The following is a 21,532-nucleotide window of genomic DNA, read 5'->3' on the forward strand; positions in this document are numbered from 1 at the left end:
TGATTCAACTAAAATAAATCTTAAAAAGTAATAATCACATTCAGTCCACTCAAAATAGTTCACTGTAGGAATTTTCCAAATTTTTGCCTCATTCGATTGGACAAGCTTTTTTCATGAAAGAGGGGGATTAACTCATCCCATTGGCCTTTTTTCCTGTTGTGACTCTAACAATCTGAATGCTCAGCAAGTCAAAACAAGTACAAATTGATGTTTTTTGCAGTGTGTCTCACAAGCTGACGCGCCCCCGGCCTCCTCCCTCCCATCCCTGCCTCCCCTCACCGCTTCGCTTAGCCTCGGGTCTTCGTGATTGGTTCACCTTTCATGTCCGTCAAAGCTGTGTGGGCGGGACTCAAACAATCCACTCGTGTTCCCTGCGCTGTGGATTGTGCGCCACAGCAGACCAAGACCGGGGCAGACAGTAGGCTAGTACAGCAGCGGCAGCATCCACGACTGTTCGCAGTCCCTGAGGTTGACTGCTGTTGTGCAGAGTCCCGTAAACTGCGCCTGTACCTTACCGCGGGTGCATCCCTGAAAATATCCACAATATTGTCTTTTTTGAGGGACATTTCCGTTTTCAAAAGCAATCACAGTCTACGGGTCGTGAAGTCGGTTGTGTTGACCCCCCCTTTTTTTCCAAGAGACGCAAAAAAGACGCACTCCTAAGTCTACCTGGATAGCTGACAAAGCCGTCCGGTCCGGTTCGAGGTCCAGAGGGGAGAGACGGTGAGAAGTTAGCGCGCGGAAGGCAAGAGCGAGAAAGAGAGGAAGACAGGATGAATCTCAAGAATCATTTGATTTTCACCCTCTACACTATTTATGGGATTCTTCTCAAAGGTGAGCCTGGGACGAGTGGTGCGTACGTGCGCGTGTGCTTGTGTGTGTGCGTTCTGTGCGTTTACGCGCGCATGTTACAGGCCAGCAGCAGGGCAGGGTGAAGTGGCAGGACGCGCGGTCACACGCGGGTCCTAGCAGAAAGATGCAGAGCTCTCTCTTTCTCACACACACTCACAGGATCTCTCATTCTCATGTACATGTGTGTCTGTGCCTGCGCGCGCGCGCGCGTGTGTACGTGCGCTGAATGTATGTGCGCATGCAAACGTGCGTGATGTGAGACCGCCAGAGGAGGGGGAGAGAGAGCTTGTCCTGCAATATTCGGGATCTCTCTTGGATGTTCAGGAATGAGGGGAATCCTATTTTCATAATTGTGTGCTCAGGACACGACCTCAGCACCGTACAGAGTGGTGCGCCTGCTGCGTCTACGATTATGTCCTGCGCGTAGGAAGACACACCTCACCCTGAAGTATTACCAACCCCCTGGCTGTTTTTGACTTGCAGCGCTTGGATGAGTCACAGAGACACTGGCAGCGTTTTACGCACCGAACTGTTTGATGCTGCTGATTACAGCAGCTTTAGAAGCTCACAGACACACCGAGCATTTTGATTCCAGGATGTTTTCATTGTTTTCTTTTCTGGTTTCGACTTCTCTGTCTCGTGCACAGGTGTGGTGTCTGTGGCTGGTGCGCACGGTCAACTCCGGCGTGTTGTGTGCCCGCATGAGGTTCTTAAAGCCAGTAACCTCAAACGAGCTGCAGGATCAGGCCTGACTGGAATGCCAGGGTTCTCCATTAAATCCTCAAAAGTTTATTTTCCAATATATCAGACCGATATACTGATAATACTAAGGTCGACCTTCCTCTGAGATTAAACCTCATGTAGCCGACATTTACGACGCTGTGCCAGTGATATTTGTGCTTCCCCGCGAGTTTACAAGATGGAAATCAATTTGGCGACGGCTGAACTCGACTGAATGTGAATATTATTCTGAACTGGAGATTATTTGTTATAATTACACGATAAACAGGTCGCGGTGGTGTTTACGCGACAGAGGACCCGGCTGTAAACAAGCGATTAAGGTGACATTGGGGGTCAAGGTCACAGTGAATTGCGGGTGCCTGTTTGTAAGACGCTTCAGTGTGTTTAATAGAGATGCATTAATAGAACTAGAAGAGATAAGAGTGAAATCGCATAAAATGGAATTAAAATGAAGCTTTTGCAGAACTTTTTTTTTGTCTTTTATGCTAAATGGAGAACCGTGTAACAGCAGAGTGGAGCATTTGGGCCGGTGCAGTAAATGGAAAAGACAAAAAGTGAATTCTGAGGCCACAATCGCTTAATGGTTCATACCAGGCTCCGATTTCGTGGATGCATAAAACACTTGATGCAGAAGCTTCAGCACCGTTTTTAGCTGTGTGGAATAATTGTTCCTGAAGAACAGCTCCACTTTTAACAGACCTGATAAAAAGTCGCATGAGCACAACCCAGTGGTGTTTTATGTGGTAATTTCTCAGTACATTTGAATACAGTGTAGGAAAATATGTTAAGTCCTGATGGCATTCAACGAAATATAACAAAACAACAAAAGGGAACAAACCTTCATGATTTTCTGGACTGGCACATTCATGCTGTGGGTAACAGTGGCAGGACTCAGGAGGGTGATGGATTTGCTCCGGAACAACTGTCAGTCTAACAGCAGGGCCGCATTTTCCACACTGAGCTTCAGTTTTGTGATATAAAGTTCACTTTATCCCACTCAAATCATATCAAGATATATTTAAGGCATTGGCTAACAAATTTATTAACATGAAAGCCTTGACTTTAACGGCTGTTTTCCACACGAGTAACTGAGAATTCCCAAATGAGAGATCATTTGTGCCTGATTCCCTTGATCATTTGTTGTTGTCTCTTTGAAGTATGTGTGTGTGTGTGTGCGCGCATATAAGAGAGGGAGAAAGAGAGCAAGAGCAGTCCTTCCATAATAACCAGACATGATTAAGGCTATTCTTGACTTAATGAATTGGTATGTAATGAGGTATCTTAGGGTATCTGGTATATCTGACGGCGCTGCAGCATTTATTGACGTTCCCCAGCCTTTCTTGTCCTCTTTATTCTCTGAAGGGTTGTACACTCATTTTGTGTGTGTGTGTGTGTGTGTGTGTGTGTATTTGCATATATTCTTTCAAATGTGTGCCCTGTTTGTATAGCTCATGTTTGAAGAGGCCTGAGCAAGGGCATAACCATGCTGGTAACAGCAGAGCTCACATCGGTCTCAATTCATGTGTGGCTCCGCGCGCACACACACACACCTGCATTTCCAGTACTTTTGAGGACATTACATAGACTCACATTCGTTTCCTCGAGACCTACCTTAATCAAAACCATAACCACCGTATGTCTAACCCTAACATTAACCCAAGTCGTCACCCTAAAATTTAATGATTTATGTTACGCTGACTCGCGTTCTGTCCCTGTAAGGAAGGCGACTTCCCACAATGTGACTGTGTAAACAGATTTCTGTCCCCACAACATGAGTAATACACGTCCACATCCACACACACACCTGTCTCTTTCTCTCTCTCTTCCTCTCTCTCCCTAACCCTGAAGAGGATAATGCTAGGCTGCTTGATTTGAACAGTCATCTCTCGGTGCAAGACCTATTATTGTATAGGTTCCACACAGCAGGCAGGTCAGCCTCCTCCTGAATGAAGTCTATCTAGCTGAAGCCATATCAGTGTGCTCTGTAAATGACAGCTGTTTCAGCCCCTCTGGCCCGCTGCCAGCTGGCATCAAGACATCCAGAGACACTGAATCTCTGTCACAGACTAGACCTGCGCGGTATATAGTGTGAACGTGAAGTGTTGTGATGGAGGTTGTTGTTTACCAACAGCCCGAGTTGTTAACATATTATCCAGTGTCTCATGTGCCCGTGCTCTAGCCAGAGAAAACAGCCTGTTATGCAAATGGGGCCTCTTACGTAAGAGCTCGGGGCTGAGCGGCAGGCAAGGGGAGATAGAGGCAGAGAGCGACAGAGAAAGAGGGAGATGTTCTAGAATAGAGGAGTTGATGTAAGAGTGATGTGGGAGGAGAGGTGTGGAGGAGGAATGTGCAATCTCCTCTGCTAAAGTGTGTGATGTGCACTGGTTGTTGTTTGGATGCCTGTTTATCTCCACTGCGCTGTCTGTTTCCTGTCGCTGTGCCTGCCTGGTAGTCTGTCTGTTTTGAACTCTGATCTTGCTAGCCTAAATACAAACCCCCGCTGAGGGATGTGTTTATCCCCGCAGTGAGTCTAAGCCGCTGAAGGCTGACCCTCCATCCCTCTGTACTTCCGTCCATTCCTCCCTCGCTTCATCCTCCCGTCCTGGTGTGGAGCTTTGTACCACAGCAGCGTGGGAAAGCTTCTGATAACAAGCGGCCTTGTGTGTGTGTTTGCAGAGCCACTGATTACACAGGAGAAACAAGATGTTCTCTCTTTCTTGCTCACTTGCACTCTCCCTCCTGACTCTGTGTTTGCGAGTGTGCTCATTTTCACGGCCATGCTTTGACGGGCAGAACATGTGAGGTGCTCTGTACCTTATACCGATGCCATGAAGCTTCAATGCTGAGAATCCTCAGTAGAGCAGCACTGGCTCACTGTGCATCACACAGACACTCACACACACACGGATACATACACACACACACACACACGGAGCTCCACTGTGGATTCATTGCTGCTCTGCCAAGGGATTTCCCATGATCAAAGCCAGTCTTTTGTTAGTCCAGGTGTTAAAAAAGTTAAAACAGAAAGGAGGAGGAGGCTGGAGGGAAACGTGGTGGGATTCGGAGCTTACACGCTCCTCATGGCAGAGCAGAAATGTGCCTCTCCAGAGCCGCTCCGAAAACACTTGCACCTTCCACTTGTTCCAACTCCGTCTCACGCTCTTACGGTGTGTTTGTACTTTGGGATGAAACGATGCAGGAAGAAGTAGGAGGCCAGTCATGGTTAAGCTTAATACACGTAGTCACAGGTGGTAAAAATGGAACAGTGGAGAAAAGTTTGAAGCTTTATGCTAATATCCTCAGATGTGCAGCTCACCAACCGATAGCAGCTCCCAAACCAGCCAGTGGAAATCTCAGAGGTTTTTATGAGCCTGCAAATTAGGATGTGCTCATACGGAATGACGCAGCTCAGGCTGCAATGCCAGTGAGATCAGGCATCACCACACCCTCAAGATACAGAAAGGTGAGAGAGTTTTTACCAAGCAAATATTCCCTTTAAAACAGCAGTATTTGAACAAGCACCAGTAATCTAATATTATCAGCCTGCTATTCTTTGTCATACACACAACCTCTGAAAACATCTACCACATCTGAGCCCTATGTTTAAGTTAATGTATGTGCTCATTGCACAATATCACCAGAAGCTACAGATCCAATGCAAGATTCAGCCTGTCTGTATATTTGAACAGACTGATACGACACGAAGGCCTTACAGGACGTGAGCAGCTGAGGTCTCATACGTAACCAGCAGTTTCCAGCTCACCCCATTGTGCAGGCCCACACACACATATGTACATCCCCTGAGTGCTGAAGCAGTCATTCAGTTTACAGAATTCTGCAGTATACTGTAGGGATTTACTGATCCTGGCAAGAACCTCCTGAAAATAGAATACTCTGGAGTAATTGGCTGCGGGGTGGCAATGACACATCATCACGGGTGGTAGTGTTAATCACTGCACATTTCAAGCATACAAATCAAAAAACACCTAGAATTATGTCGTCAGGCTTAAATTCAAGCGCACGTCACATTTAGAAGATAGTTTAATTCTAATAAATAGCGGATTATTTTAGCCAAAGTGATAGGTATTATCTAATAGAATCATATGCTGGTGATGCTGTGTGCTAATGGCTTCCTGGCACCAAATACAGAATATGTCAACCGCGTTTCTGATCCACAAATAAACACTGTTGTGGAGAATCAGTGCAGAATAAATGTAGATTTTTATTTTGGCATCAAGGCTGTGTTTCATATTTCTTAGGCAGAGCGTAATTTAAAGCCAGCCCAAAGCGAGAGAAGGGAGAGATCAAATGCAGCCTCCCATGGAGAGCAGTGAGAATACAAGCCCACAGGTGGAGTCGGCTGCAACAGCGGCAGCAGCAGACAGCGAGTTTGCACCCTAAATAGACCTCCCGGTAGGTGCTATGAGTATGCAAGCTCAGCTAACATATCAGCTGATGGGGCTTTTCTTCAAAGTGAGCACACTGATATGTGTGCACAAGACAGAATATGAAGTGCAGTTATCGGTGTGAGGCTTACGTGATCATAAACCGTAAATTGCCATTAAAGAATACTTTGCGAAATGCTCAAATGTAGAAACAAATAAAACCTCCACCCAGTTGGAAAAGGATGCTGGAGCTTGCAGAAACTGTCATCCCGCCCTGCACTTTGAACTATATCATGGATTCGATATGATGCATCATTCTCAAGGAAACTTTTTAGGATCCCCATTTTGGTCGAGTCATCTGGTGCATCTTGATTGACAAGCAAACCTCTGGGATCTTTTGTTTTCTTTTGTCTGAGTCAAACTTCAGCGATTCAGTATAATCTACCTGTACGAATTAAACACAAGCACACATACATAAAGACACAGACTGCGTTAGTGGGTGTGAGTGCGTCGGCCTGTGTGTACGCGTGCATGCATATGTGATGTCTGTATTAGCGTTGAATTCCGAAGGATTAGCGAGTGGCTAATCTGAGGCTCCAGTCTTTGACAAGCCATGTGTCACTAATCTCAAACACTACGGAATAAAGAGACACAAACACAATCACCTTTTTGGATTAAAACTCTCCATGCAGAGGGTGTTGTAATCTTTCACTCAAACTAGGAAAAGGTAAAAGAGGGTTCAAACTGAGGGAAACAAGAAATTAAATAAAAGCCCAGATAATGACGTTATTTTCTCCCTCTCTCTCTCTCTTGTTCTCTCTCATGCACACACACACATACTTGCAAATAAGCATACAAATGAAGTGGCTTGATTTAACATGCACTTTCGCTTGAACCTGATGTGCTCTACAAGTTAATGTATTGTCCCCCCCCTCTTAACAACTCTTAGCCAAGATAATGTTCTTTTTATGTTATGTGCCCTTTCATGTGACAGCTCCTTTTCATGCAATTCCCAGAGGGCCAGCGTCTGGAGACTTGGTAGTACATGTTACAGTAATCATTTTCTTCGTTGGAGATAAAGATATGGACAGCCGTGACTCTGCCGACTCCCTCAGCTCCCCTGCCCCAACTCTGATATTGTTTGGGGACTCTGTGTCTGTTCTTGACAGAAATGAATTCAGCCACAGCAAAGTAAGCCCATATTGTGTACAGAAATGCTCTTACACTCGTAGCCATATTGTCTGTGTACACCAGAAACATACACACTCGCGCAAATACACACACACACAAAAACCCAGAGGTGGAAAGACACCGCAGTTAGAAAACAGCAGACAAATGTTTTGTTTTCAGGGGCTACAGTGGCTGGACTAAACGTGGGATGATGCTTAGATATTGTGGCTTTTTTTTTTTTTTTTTTAAACTTTATTTCTGCTGTTTTTATGACCCAGATTCAGAGATAACTTTCTCTGTCTACATACACAGACATATTTTTCAGTCAAACAACAGTTGACAGGAAGAGTAAATTCACAGGGAATATGTTGAAAGTGGTGTGAGGTAGAGCAAAAACAGAATGGAGATACAGCTGCCATCTCCAGGCCGTAAGATTTGGGGATGAGATAGGAACATCTCCTCTTTTCTCACACTGCAGAAACCATGATGCTGTCTGTATAGCCGAAGGTACATTAAAGGGCACATAATTTTGTTTTAAATCAGCTTCAAAATGCAGCTGCGTCAGCTATATCCGCAGAAGTCGCTCCGTGTGCATGCTGCATTTTAATGTTATGGTTCTTTAATATCATGCAAAACATTGATTAAGTCCTTAATTGCTTAACTTGTACTTGTACAATAACAATATGGAGTTATGTCATGATACTAATTGAAAAGCAGGATTTACTCCATCCACAAATATCACATCTATGCACTTGTTTTAGCATTGTGGTCTCAAAGGAAGCCTAGAAGTAGCTAAAGCTAATTGAAATATAATTCCCCAGAGACACATGTTCATGTTAATTGACTTTCTGTGTGTGCCGGTGTTTGTGTGTGTGCGCGCTTCAGTGTGTACGTGTGTACGTTTTTGTATTCATATTATCGCCAGAAGTCACTCTCCAGTCCCTTGTCTAATCATCAGCTTGAGGGTCCCCCCCACATCTTAATTCGGTGTTTGAAAGCTATTAGACGCTCTTTTGCATGAGCACCGTTTCTGTACACATCTAATGTAATAAAATTATGCAGTTAGAATCCACTGATGTTGTCTTAAACTCAAACTGAACTAGTCCTTCCATTGTGGCCAGTGCACACCATAAATCAAAGCAGTTCTTACCGCTGTGTTGTTTCAGCTCTTATGTTTCAGGCATGTGGTAATGTGCAGAACAATAGGGCTTTAGATGGGAGCAAATGGGGGATCTCCGCAAGAATGAATGTGTGTGTGTGTGTGTGTGTGTGTGTGTGTGTGTGTGTGTGTGTGTGAAAGAACAGGTTTCTATGTGAAACTACAGATACAGATAAAGCCTGTAATTAACCGATTACTTTTGAGAACTAAAGGTGTGAAATTTCATCCAACTGAAACGCTTTCACACCCATGCTTCTGTTAAGAGACACGCACACACACACTGCATAGAATTTAACCATTCGCATTAAAACATGCTTATAAAAGCCGTTGACCTGAACCGTAGAGCCGCACTTCCTGATTCTGGTATATGACGTCTTCCACTCGGGTTGTGCTTAGTGTTGTCTATGTTCTTTATACCAGTATGGATCCTGTTTCTAATTCTAAAATCCTATATTGGTTCTAAGTTTGGAGTCTGGCCGCTCTCTGTGTGGAGATTGCTCCAGGCCTGTTGTAGAGGGGAGGGAAGATGGAGTCAAGTGAGACAATTTATAACAGTTAAAAACCAAATGAACTGAGACCCTTGGCTTGGGCGAGTGAGCGGCAGCATACATAATGTGCCTTAGGGATTTCTTCTCCGCACTCATTGTGCTGTGCACAGTGTGTGTGTGTGTGTGTGTGTGTGTGTGTGTGTGTGTGTGTGTGTGTGTGTGTGTGTGTCCAAGCAAGCAAACACATAGCACTCAGAAAGCCACAGCCCCCTCCACCATCTGTCTCTGTTTGCCACATTGCAAATCCATTATATGCTACACAACATCATTCCCCCCATCCTAAGTGGCGCACACCCCTGAGCTTACTTCTACTATCCCACTCAGTGGAACGGTGACAATTTGCTACCGCACACACATCTTTGTTAAAGATGCTGTGGCATGTTTCCAGCTGGATTTTAATACATATTTTCATGCTCCATTTGCATTTTTTGTAAGTTGGTGTTTAGCATTGATGCTTTGAGATTTTACAAGCCCGTTTGCTTGTTCCTGCTGCTTCATGTGGGAATTTGTGTGATAAGATATTGTCAACCGGTCCGTGTTGAACCGGCTCTGGACTTTAATAATCCTCCCCCAGAATTATTAATTCTTGCATTTTGGCAGACAGATTTAACACATACACACAGACACACACACACATACACACACACACACACACCCTGCATGAATCTGGGTAGGGTTTGGCTCAGTAGTTTTATAGCTAGCTCATCTCCTGTTCTAATCAAAAAGCCTCCCCAGCCCCGAACCTCCTGCTGAGGAAACAAAGAAGTTATTATGTTTTTAAATGGTCTCCAATTACGGGTAATTTCACCGCCTATCTTAAAGCTATTTGCTTTTCTCTCACTTTGCTCCAGTTGGGTAGAACAAGCGTCGCGATTTGCAAAAACAACGAGAAGACAAGTTAGACATACAGCAGATGCATTCTTCTTGGAGTACAGAATGGTCTTGTCTTCCTTTGCACTCCCTCTCTGTCTCTCCTCATCTCTTATCATTAGAAATGGGGAAACACAGTTAACTCAATTCCTCCTTTATCTTCCTCATTAGTGCTTTGTCTCACAGTGCACTCAATTACTCAGTCCATCACTCCTCTATACCCACAAGTCAAAAGCCTCCACTGGCAGAAGTGAGTCAGAATTCTCTTGTAGTTGGAATCCAGTAAGACTCATTAGGGAGTAGTGCATTCGTGTGCTTAATGTAAACATTTTCAATCCACGATGAGGGCTTTCACAGCACTGCTTGTGTGCTGTTTAAAGAGCATTGCCCTGTCAGTTGGCAGCCTTGTGCTACATTTCACACAGCTAGCCAGAGCCTTACTGCTAAGGCATTTTATTATTTTAAATGTTAATCTATGGCCAACGCGGGAAGTGAACTTAGCACAGCTGGATTCATTTTGATGGATTGGATTTCAGTTATAACCTTGGCTGTATGTTCTGGCTTTTGGCAGCAGTCATTTATTTTTGGACTGTGTGACATTTCAATAATAACAGCTTCTTTCATTGCAGAATTTATCAACATAATTGTTTCAGAAAGTTGTTATTGCTCCTGATAGCATAGAAGAGGAGTGAAAGACTGTCTTTGCAGAAAACTGACCAACATGAAATGTCTTTGACGCTGAATGTATTTTACAGTATTCTCTTTCTGATACTACAAATGTATATTTCACTTTCTTACTGCTTCCTTATCTCCCTTTGCAAATTCATGCTATGGCTACAATCCAGGCTAGTGTGCCAACATGCTAATGCTGCTGTATGTGTAACCAGTTCAAATGGACCAGCTAATGCTAATCTCTGCTAATCCTTTGAGTGAGAAGCACCCTCCGAGCAACATTATCATGCTACTCTGGAGTAGAGATGGATAGTGGAGCAGAGGGTACAACAGAATGGTGAATGGAGATATCAGCATAGCAAATATTAAATCATAACAGCTGACACACGCAAATCCTCACACCAGTGGTCACCTTCCAGTGCCCGCTTCTCCACACACCCACACACGAGCACCCACACATGCGCCCACACACACACACACGCACACAGTCACTCACACACAGAGCTGCAGACATGAGCTATTACTGAAGAGATACGCCCAAAATCTCCCGGCACGGCAGTAATAATGAGACAGTGTTAACCACAGTTGCACTGAGCTGGTAAATGGTGGCCTACTCTCCAGGACTAAGCGCTGATCCTAAGCCCTTGTCGTAATGCACTGGTCACCCTAATCCTGACCTTATTAAAAGTGAGCCTCTAACCAAAAAGAAGCCAATATCTTACAGTAGTAGTTCCTCAATACAGCTGGTCCCAGTCCAGCCTATTTGAGAGGAGGTGACCTTCACATGACATAATCCCGGAGCCACCTTTCACCCCCATAGGCATTATGATCACAGAGCTGAAGTTGCTGCAGAGTTTCTGTTTGAGTTCCTGATGAATCTCTATTCATTTGTTAATAAATAACAGCAGAATTCTAAGAAAAGTTCAGTGTGTAATCAGTGCAGCATCCAGTAAGATTGGCTGTATCTGACATTTTCCGTTTCCATCATTTCCATATTCATGATATTCACTTCATATTCACTGTGATATCCTGTGACATAGTGCTGCATATCACATTGCACATGGCAGCAAGACGTAATTTGACTGTAAAATAAAATAATACGAAACTTTCTGTCAGCAGTAAATTTACACAATTTAAACTACATGCTGATATCCACATGGCGAATAGTGATGATAGTGTGTTTCTTATCTGAGATCTTGAACGAAAAGCTTTTTCCTGACATCAAGGCCTACGCTAGCCTTGATGTCCTCTTATGCGGCTGTACTTGCACGTAAAAGTAAACTCGATCAGTAAGAGCTGATCATGAAATTGATAAACTGCACTCTTTACCCTGCTCTCTCGTAAGCACATGGTTCTGTCATGCTGTTGGACAGGCGGCATGTTGCTGATTGCAGTGCCTATTTCTTGCACTTTTTGGTTCATTATGTCTTCAAAGAGATATGCACTGACATTATGGTGCTTCACATCTGCGCGCAGTGATGCACAGTAAGGTGCTGTTTGAGACAGAAGTATCATTATGTTAAGAAAAAAGCAAGAAACGCCAGGGACTGCTGCAGAATGTACTTGGGAAGCAACTAAGTAGACATTTATTTGCTAATTTGTATCAAATTAGGCCCTTTAAAGTATGACGCTATACCAAACTGAAATATTACTTGAACTGCTTGCAGTGCTTTCATCCCCTTCCAGCTTGATTAGAAAACTTAATAGCATAATCCCTGAAGTCTCAGCAGTTCTCCTGATTTACCGTGGGTACTTGTCATTCAAAGGAGACTACCTTTGATAGAGGAGATAACAGAAACGAGAAAAGTCGGAGGAAAAAGGAACAAGCAGACAAAGACGGCAGAAGATGAACCAGGGGAAGGTGACAGGTTTTTTTTTTTTTTTTTTTTGAGATGTTACGTGAGTTTGTGTCTGTGGCTTGGCTGCGACCCTGAGTGGCATGTTACTGGCCACTGCTGTCCCAATGCTCTCTTAAAGCCTCACTGTGATAAGATGAGATGAGATGGGGACGAGGGTAACAGCAAAACATTGCGTGTGTGTGTGTGTGTCATAAAGGGGTTGAGGGTGATGGGGGGTGAGAGAATTAGAGGGATGTGGGGGAACATTCATATATCGCATCTGCTCCTCTGCTATAGACAGACAGGAATTTGGAACAGAGACAGATTAACATGGAGAATTTGAAAAAAAAAAAAAAAAAAAAAAAAAAGAAAGACAGTTCAGCAGGAAAAAAATAATAATAATAACAGAGCCAAAAAAAGAACAGCAGCCGCGCATGAGACACTCAGGAAATGAACCCCGACACGGCTTCAATCTCGCGCTCAAACACTTAAACTCCTGCACACCATTGCACAAATGCAAATAGTGTACGCAAGCACGACTTTGAACCATTTATTATGTATGTAGACAGAATCACAGAGATAAACAGTAACAATATAGAGGTGATGCTTTATAAGGTCCATTTCATTTTGCTCTTTGAGGAGCATCTCGGCGAATGCAATAAAAATGGTGGGTTCACATGTTTTTTTCCCCGTTTCCTTTCGCTTAATGCCTGTCCTTCCCATCCTCCTCACTCTCTCTCTCTCTCCTATCTGGATGTTTTATTTCTCTCTTACCCTCGACACCTCACTCTCCAGCGTCACCCGGGGCTTTCATCTTGGCAGGGTGCTTCCTTTATGAGAATACTCCAATTGGCAGACAAGCGCCCTTGTCAGACACCATTCATTGCACTTGCATAGATATGAAAAGTGTTTTAACAAGCACCACTGAGTTTTGCGGTGCAGCGGAAAGTGCATACCAATGGCAATGCAGATCCTGTGACCAAATTAAAGAGGCAGAGAAGTTTCTCGACAGTTATGTTGATGTCCTTGTCAGACATTAAAGTTTCACTGCAGCAGCCTCAAGGTAGCGGGTGAAGTTTGCTTTGCCTTGCTGCTGTCCGTGGAGAATTTGGACTCAGGAATGCAGCAGTGAAGTTAACTGAACCGGATACAGCATCGTAATCTCGACTATCACTACTTCTGTTTGGCATTCAGATACGAAGGCGCTCTCTCAATAATGAGGGATATTAATACTTGCTGATTTTGCTTCTCGTGTGAAACCTGCAGATTTGTGTCTGGAAACTGTGCTATAGGCCAGAGCAAGAGAACAAGGCACAGCAGCCATTTATCCATCAGATGAATGGCTGCTAGATGCGACGTCTGGACAGAAACAACCAGTGGGAGTTGATGACGTACCTTTGTAAATTAAGAGTCTGCTGTGAGGTCAGTTCAAGAGGGTTTTGTGATAGATACATAGCTACTGCGGAGGATATGGATGGCCCCGTGGCTGTTGTGTTAGAATAAGAAAGGGTTGAAAGAGGTGTTAGGCTTGCAAGAAAGAAAAAAAGAAAGAAAGAAAAATACACTAAAAACTAATCAAAGGGATGGATGACTGTGTCAAAAAATGCAATTTCTCTGGTTTAGCAATATTTTGGTCTTGTACCAAATAAAAAGATCTAACACAATCTCTTTGTAAGTTATGCAAAGCTGGCAGACTCGGGGGTGACATGGTGAGGAAATGTTCCTCCTAGCTTGCCCAGTCAAATTGATTACTTCTATTTTCCACCTGGTCCTTTTCATTTTCTTATTACAAATCCCGATAATGTCCCTTTTGTCGCTGGTCCAGAGTATTTTTCACACTGACGGCAACAAATCTGCAACCACGGGAACCTGTGAGGCTCTGGACAGCACTTTTAAGTTTGATAATCTCTGTAAATCAATTGATCGGCCTTTAACCTGTAACACGTGTCGATATACAGTATTGAGTGATGGATTTTTTTTTAATATACATTAAGCAAATAATCCTTTGCCATTCATGGCATGGTGCATACTGACAATTCTAATCCCAGTCAACCTTGATGCCAACATGAATTGATCGTTACTGACTTGCCATTATTGCGCCTCTTACCCCACTTTGCAGCAGTCATGTTCACAGCAAGTCTTCGAAATATCAAATAGGCATAAGTGAGACCAAAATGGCACTTGACGGCTGTAAAGGTCTGCCATATCATTATGTTGCTCCAGTTCTATTTTGGCTGTGTGCCCTGGTCAAAATATGTGAACGGAATGTGGGAAACTCTATCCTCAAAGCAGCCTGATCTTCTGCAGTCAGTTACAACAGAGAAACTAAATGGCATAAAAGGGGGTGATGTCATCATAACTGAGTGTTCTACACCCATTGCACAATTATCTAAGCCACAAGGATACTGTCTCTGAAAATATATAAAGTGCCGGCTTTATAGACCATGACATATAATTTCCTCTCCTCAGAACGATACGTACAGTGCCCTGTTTCCATCAGAATGCGCCCAGGCTGTCCTGATGAAACTGTTACACTAGCAGGCTTCTTTCTTTTTGTTTCATCCTCTGTGTCCTTTACTCTCTCTCTCTCTCTCTCTCCCCCTCTCTCTCTCTCTCTCTCTCTCTCTCTCTCTCTCTCTTTGTCTGTCTTTCTCTGGATGAAGTGAGACTTCAGCTTTAATATATCAGTGCTACAGGGCAATTCAGCTGCATAAAGGTTATGTGCATACAGATGACACTTAATATGCAGCGTCTGTCAGAAGGCCTGGATTGGTACTGTACTAAGCACGTCTGCTTCTTGTGCCATGTAACGTTTAGGGTACAGCATATAGATTCCTCTAATGGAGTCAAGACGTTGATGGTGGTGAAAGAAACGTGAAAGTGACTTTTGGATACTCCCTCTTCCTGTCGTTGATCTTCATTTGAAGGGTTAATGGATTTCATTTGGATTAGGACTTCCTGGGGAGGTCGGTAAACGCGACCTGGAGTTGTAAGCTAATCTGACGGCTGCCCATTGATGAATGCAAGGGTGGGACACGGGCATCTGCAGCAAGATGACTGTTCAAGAGCAGGTGTGGAGAAATGTAATTGGTTGAGAATGAATAGTTAGTGCACCGAAAGGCAGCTGAAAGTGGAAAAATCCATGAATACGGCCTTTGTGGTTGAACTTTTGCTAACCTCCATTTGTCCCATGATGAAAATCTATCCGCAGATAATCGCTTAAGCTTGAATCAAATTGAAATAAAATGCCACTTTACTAATTTTTCTACAAATTGAATTTAAAAGGCAGAAAAAAAAACAGTTTATCCAGTTGATGAAATGTTCAGACGTGGCCATAGCATTGCCTGTTTTGTGCAACATAATACTGGCGACAAATCACAAGGCGTTAATTGCAGAAGATCACAAAGGACATGATGTGGCAAGATGAGGGCTGGGTATTGAATGTGTGCTACCTAGCAGAAGTGGAAGACATAGCAATACCCCAGTGCAAGTAAATGTGTCCAAATTTTAAAATATTGGCATCAAAATATACTTAAAGGACCAAAAGTAAAAGCACTCATTGTGCAGAATGGCCCATTTCAGAATAATCTACAGTATATTGTATCATAAACTGTTGATGCATTAATGTGTAAGCATCACTTATATGTTGTGGCTGGTAAATTTTGTATTATTAACCAGGATCTGCAAAGAAAATAGGAACACAGTATATCTCAGCAGAAAAAGTTGCATTTTGGTATTGGTACTGAAACTCAGGTATTATTTTGGCTTTTGACTTACAAGAAACTTTGCACTTTAAAGACCACTTAATAGTGAAAAGCACATTACACAGGGATGGACACTACGCCGGACACAGACCGGTCCAACTCTTAATGGCCACGTTAATTTGAATTTTAACAAAGCTTGGTCACCGCTGGAGTTTTCTTTCCTGCTCGTGTTAATTAAATCTACAGAGTGTGCTAGCCAGAACAAAAGTTTGAGGTGGACAAAAACGGGTCTCGCTGTTTTATTCACTTTCAGTTGTATTGGGATGAAAACGATGCCATTAATTAAACACAGTGGCACTTAGTGTGCTATTGTTCGCCTCATTGGACTTCATGTCACAGGTGCCACGGACACATTTAACGTAATGAGGCTGCATAAAACTTTCACGACAGACAATGATGTACATATTGTAAGCTGCTGAACAGCTGCAAGGAATCTCAGATCCCTCCGACTTTGCCTCTCTCTCCTTCGCCGTGTTTGTGTGTGTGTGTCTGTCTGTTTTGTTCTTGCTCTGTCTCCTGGAGGGGAAACATGACTTGTTTACAGTGTCTGTACCGACAACTAAATGAAATCACATTTCCCATCAGTCAGTGGGCTAATTGAGGCTAGCTCTTCCATTGGTTGTCTGCTCACATCTTCTTTGTAGGGAGCCAGACCGATCAATGCGCAGCCAGAGTTGGATATTTGGGTGCATATACACGCACACTCTAACACAAACACACACACGTATACATCGCTCAAAGTATATGACTTGCAGGTGCGACGCTTTTGCATAATTTCCTTTGCTCCACACTGAAAATGCAGCTTCATCTCACCCTTGTGTATTCATTTCAAGCGTTCCTTATGTGCAAATGTTTTGCATGCAATCCAAGTGCAAAAATATTTTCACTGCTGCATCAGAAAGAGAAGTTGATACAATCAAGGATAACACTTCCACTGCTCTGGGTGTATGCATTAGAGAATGGGAGAGTTGAGCTGCTCTTCCTCCATCTTTTGTGGTGTAAGGAGGAATCTGGCTGTTCCCACAGTCTTGGCAAATCCTGTCTTCCCAAAGCCTTTTCTCAGTAATTCTGTTGTCTTGCCAACGGTGAGTGAAAGCGCAGAAGTGCATTATGGACTGGTCATGCATGAGTAACGAGGGGCCCCTCTGAATCTGTGTGTGTGTGTGTGTGTGTGCGTGTGTGTGTTTCTGCCCCGTAGAAACCTAGTTATTATGCAGTGGCCCTAAGTGGCCCTCTGCTCCTCAGTTATCGCACATGCACACTCACACCTACACACCGGCGTACGCATACATGAAAAAAAAAAGACACCTCAGCATTCATTAGAAACTTGCTTCTGCACTTCACTGTAATGAATACACCCACATCATCCTTCAGCACCTTGCCCCTCACCCACCCCCCACTCCTGCATTTCCACACATAATCCCTCTGTAGCAGCGAGGCATTAACAGTAGAACTCACAGAGTATGATTTCATATGGGAACAGGTTGCCGTGAGCTCCTTTCACTGTGGCCAAGCCAAGCCAAGACAAACCTGACTCTGTTAGTGCAAATCAAAGTGTGACAATTTCCCACATGCCAGAAAGAGATCATTTTGCTGTTGGACGAGGCAGCAGTTCGGATTCAGCGTTGTGAGGATTATGGTGATACATTAGTCCAATCTGTGTTGATCTAGCAAAGCAGGAGATGAACAGCCCGTATGTCAGATTGTCATTTGGATCGGTTTGGATTTTTATCACGTCTGCTTTGGTCCAGTGTGTCTTGGCGAGGCTTTCGAAAGCTGTACCGTGTTTGGTTTTCAATACATTGCTCGTGCCAGTGCAGACAACTGTCATCAGCAGAGGCATGCGCCGCCAAAACCTGATTCAGCCATATAGATGTATTTTATAGCTCTGAATGAATGTGTCTATGTTTATTTAATGGCATATTCATATGCACTCTGCAGGAGCTCCAGATTTTGGGAGGCTGAGTAATATTATGAAGTGTACGATCTAGACCTGCTCTGTATGAAAAGTGCCCGGAGACAACTTCTGATATGATTTGGCACTATATGACTTGACTAACGCACTGAAATAAAAATAGTATTCGACTTCAAGGTTAGTGCGAGGAAACAGGCTTCTCTTCTGTAGTCACACATTGCCAGAAATTGTATCAGAACATCAGTTTGAGGAATGCGTCATGCCGTATCTGCAAAATGGACAGTTGAGTGGTTTAACTATGATGTAGATTTTACTGACAAACTTTGTGCAGCATGGAGAATCATTTTCTTATCTACTCTTAGCGTTTGATTCTATTGGAGCAGCTGACTTTCTTCTTTCCTACCGTCCCCTTCTCCTCGCTAACAGTGACAAGGGTCATTAATGTCTTAAGCAGTTACTTTAGCAGAAAGTGAGGCTGTACAACGAGAAGACACGTGTTACATTTGACTCTTGGTTGACCTGACTTTTAGCCTTTAGCATGTCGCTTACCGGTGATGACAGCAGCCCATCACATAATAGGCGCTTCCATGGAAGTCGATCATTACGGTTCCACGATGTGAGTCAAAAGATCAAGCATCGTGGTTTACATATGTGATTTCTCACACACCAGCCACCAAACACACACACGCACTTCCACATGTGCTGTCAGCCACTGGGGTCTTTCTGATCTTAGTCACATGCAGGTCAGATGTAATCAGTGCCGCCCCCCCCCACACACACACACACACGCACACACACACACGCACACCTTTAACCAAGGTCATGTGTAATTCGTTCGGCATGCTGAGGTGTATTTGCTGATGTTGCTTTGCACTCTTTCCGCCCCCCATCGCCCTGCGCTCACGGTTTGTTTCGTGTGTGGGAGTATTGCGCACATGCGTGTGTGTAAGCGCTCAGACATGCTGTCATTTTCCCTTGCTACAGGCACCGTTGTGGTTTGGAGGCTGGCATTGTTTGGTTTTCTTTTAGTCACATTCTATTTTTGTTGTGCCTCAAATGCAGCATGACTTCTAGCCCACGGCACAGTATAGTGCAAAGTAACAGAATGCCAGCGCACAGGATTTGTGTTATGTCTTTGTTTATGTTTGTTTATGTGTCTGTGTCTCCAATCAATGAAAACTGTTGCGTAAGATGTGTAAATAAATGATTCAGTACCGGCAGAAATCTAATGGGTTTATCTTTGTTCCTCTCTCTGTCTGCCTCTGAGTGTGTTTGTGTGGCTGCGAGTGTGTGCGCGCGAGTGTTTGCTCATGTGTCTTGATGATGTGAAAACTGCTTGTGAACGGTTAAATAATGACCAGTAGTGACAGAGACAGAAGCTCTGAGGCTCTGGATTTGCTGTTTTTCTCAGCCTCTCAGCACGCAGCCAGACAGAGCCAAAATGGCTCTGCAGGGTCAGCTTTGGCCCCCTGACAGGCTGACGAAGCGAGCGCTGTCTGTCAGGGGCCAGGCCTATTAAATGATCAGAGACTACGTTCCCCTGACGCCGCTCTGGCTGAGAGGCCTCAGCTCCCTCCTGGAGGCTGGCCCAGAGGTGTGTGTTTGTGTGCATGCATGCATGAAAAATGTATGTTGGAGCATGTTTGACTTCATTTTCAGCTGCTTTCTGAAGTGAATGTATTGCATAAAAACCCCAATACATTTTGATAATTCCCCAAATGAAATGATACGAAGCACCATCATCCGTGCATACTCATTCTAAATGTGCGTTAGAGAGAAGCGGGCAGAGCAGAGACGTCAGAGTGTGTTTATGTGTGTGTGTGTGTGTGTGTGTGTGTGTGTGTGTGTGTGTGTATGTGTGGGTGTGTGTGTTGTAGTGCAGTATTCCAGGAGCTAGATTTATTCCTACAGAGCCATTTCAAACAGGCATGGTTGTGTGAACTTGTTTGCATGCTGCGAGGTTGAGAGAAAAAATGAATTCAGACACTCAAATACTCAGTTTCTGTCACTGCTGGTCATTATTTGACCATTTGCCAACTGTTTCCCTTCCGCAACTATGAAGGCATACATACACAGGCAGAGTGAATCATACAGACACACACTTATAGAGGTTGCAGCTGCTGACTTGTTATACGGCATTAAAGCTGCATTCTATGTTAGCTGTTGCCTTCATACAGCTCCCTCTGTCCAATTAACTTCAGCCATTTTCATGGACAGAACTTAAAGGACCCCCGCTGTGCCGAGTTCACGGGTTCCAAGGGTGTTTCCACGGTTCTGAATACAGCCGATGTGATCCTGTTTGGCTGTCCTCTGGTAGAGATGCAGAACCTGATTTCCAGAAACCGAAAAGTTGAAGCAGGAGTGCTGAGGATCATGATTGATCAAGCAGGCACACCGTCACACCTGCAAATATCACAAAAGGTGATTTTTTTTTTATGGTTTAGGATTTCTGCAAGAGGCTTTGTGAACAGCACATCACATTCATCCCCTAACCTATTTGTCAAGGTTTCTAAAGCTTTCAGCTTTGCTACCAGGCATCTAATGTAAGATTTTTCCTCAATTATGGCTACCCTGCTTTCAGACTGTTTCTATACTTGTGTCATGGTGTGGAAAACCAAACAGGCTAGAAGTCCGTAATTTTCCTTTATTTATTCATCAAAACCTCTCCCAACTCCTTATTCACTCCCTTTCCGTCTTTGTTTTGTTTTGTTTTCACCCACTCTGTGTCTTTGTGGTTGGAAACCATGAGTTGCATATGGCAGACAGACAGCTCCAGATTTCATTAAAAAACCATCCACAACAACACTGCATAATGCCATCTCCAGGCCTATTGTGTTGGTTTATATCATGGTGTGTGTGTGTTTGTGTGTGTGTGTGTGTGTGTGTGTGTGTGTGTGTGTACACATGTATTCTATCTCTGTCACTCTGCCTCTGTGCATTGATTAAGCATTTTTAATAATGGATTTACTCACTTCCAACAGTGAAAGTGGATTTTAATAAGATCGAGAAGTCTCGTGTTAATTTACAACATGCTTTCTTCTGCCTCCTGTAGCTCAGCAGGTGGAGCGGGTCGTCGACTAATCACATGGTTGGTGGTTTGATCCCTGACACCTTCTGTCCACCTTGCACACGTGTCCTTGGGCAAGGCACCAAATTATCTCTGATGGTTAGGCAAGCGCCCTGTATGGCTCCCATCAGTGAGTGTGTGTGTGTGAATGAGATTTAAAATGTAAAGTGGATAAAAGGACTACATGAATGCAGTCTATTAATGTTTAATTTACTGAGAAAAAAGGTGAGAGATAAAATGCAACTCTGAAATACCACACCTGTGAAAATTTCTATTGTATTGCATGCGTCTACCAGAAAAATAAGTGCACAAAGTTTATTGAAATTTTAAAATGGAAAAGCTTGTTTTATAAGAGTAAAACCACAGTAGTAGTTTGTGTGTGTGTATGTGTGTGCGTGTACATTTATTGTGCATGCTTGTGGTTTAGAGTGTCATTAATCAAGTGGAGTATTATTGTTTTCAGCATCTTGCCCAAGTCTACGCATTACCATTTTAATGACATTACTCTCCTATTAATCTGCTTACCGCACAGCCACTGGTGCAACTTA

The 21,532-nt window shown here is 43.7% G+C and overlaps 1 protein-coding gene across 4 annotated transcripts in view; it reads left to right on the forward strand.

Moving 5' to 3' along the window:
• The first annotated feature begins 360 nt into the window (after window positions 1-360).
• cadm2a (cell adhesion molecule 2a) overlaps window positions 361-21,532 on the forward strand; it is a 201,446-nt gene continuing 180,274 nt past the window's right edge. For 2 of the 4 annotated variants that reach the window (XM_076750562.1, XM_076750560.1), the window contains exon 1: window positions 361-834. In XM_076750562.1, coding sequence (XP_076606677.1) covers window positions 774-834 — 61 coding nt within the window. In that variant the 5' untranslated portion in view covers window positions 361-773. The remainder of the gene's footprint in view (window positions 835-21,532) is intronic. The other 2 variants (XM_076750563.1, XM_076750561.1) reach the window with 2 other exon arrangements.

The sequence above is a fragment of the Chaetodon auriga genome, chromosome 15 (genome assembly GCF_051107435.1).
Source record: "Chaetodon auriga isolate fChaAug3 chromosome 15, fChaAug3.hap1, whole genome shotgun sequence".
In the NCBI taxonomy this organism is placed as follows: Eukaryota; Metazoa; Chordata; class Actinopteri; order Chaetodontiformes; family Chaetodontidae; genus Chaetodon; species Chaetodon auriga.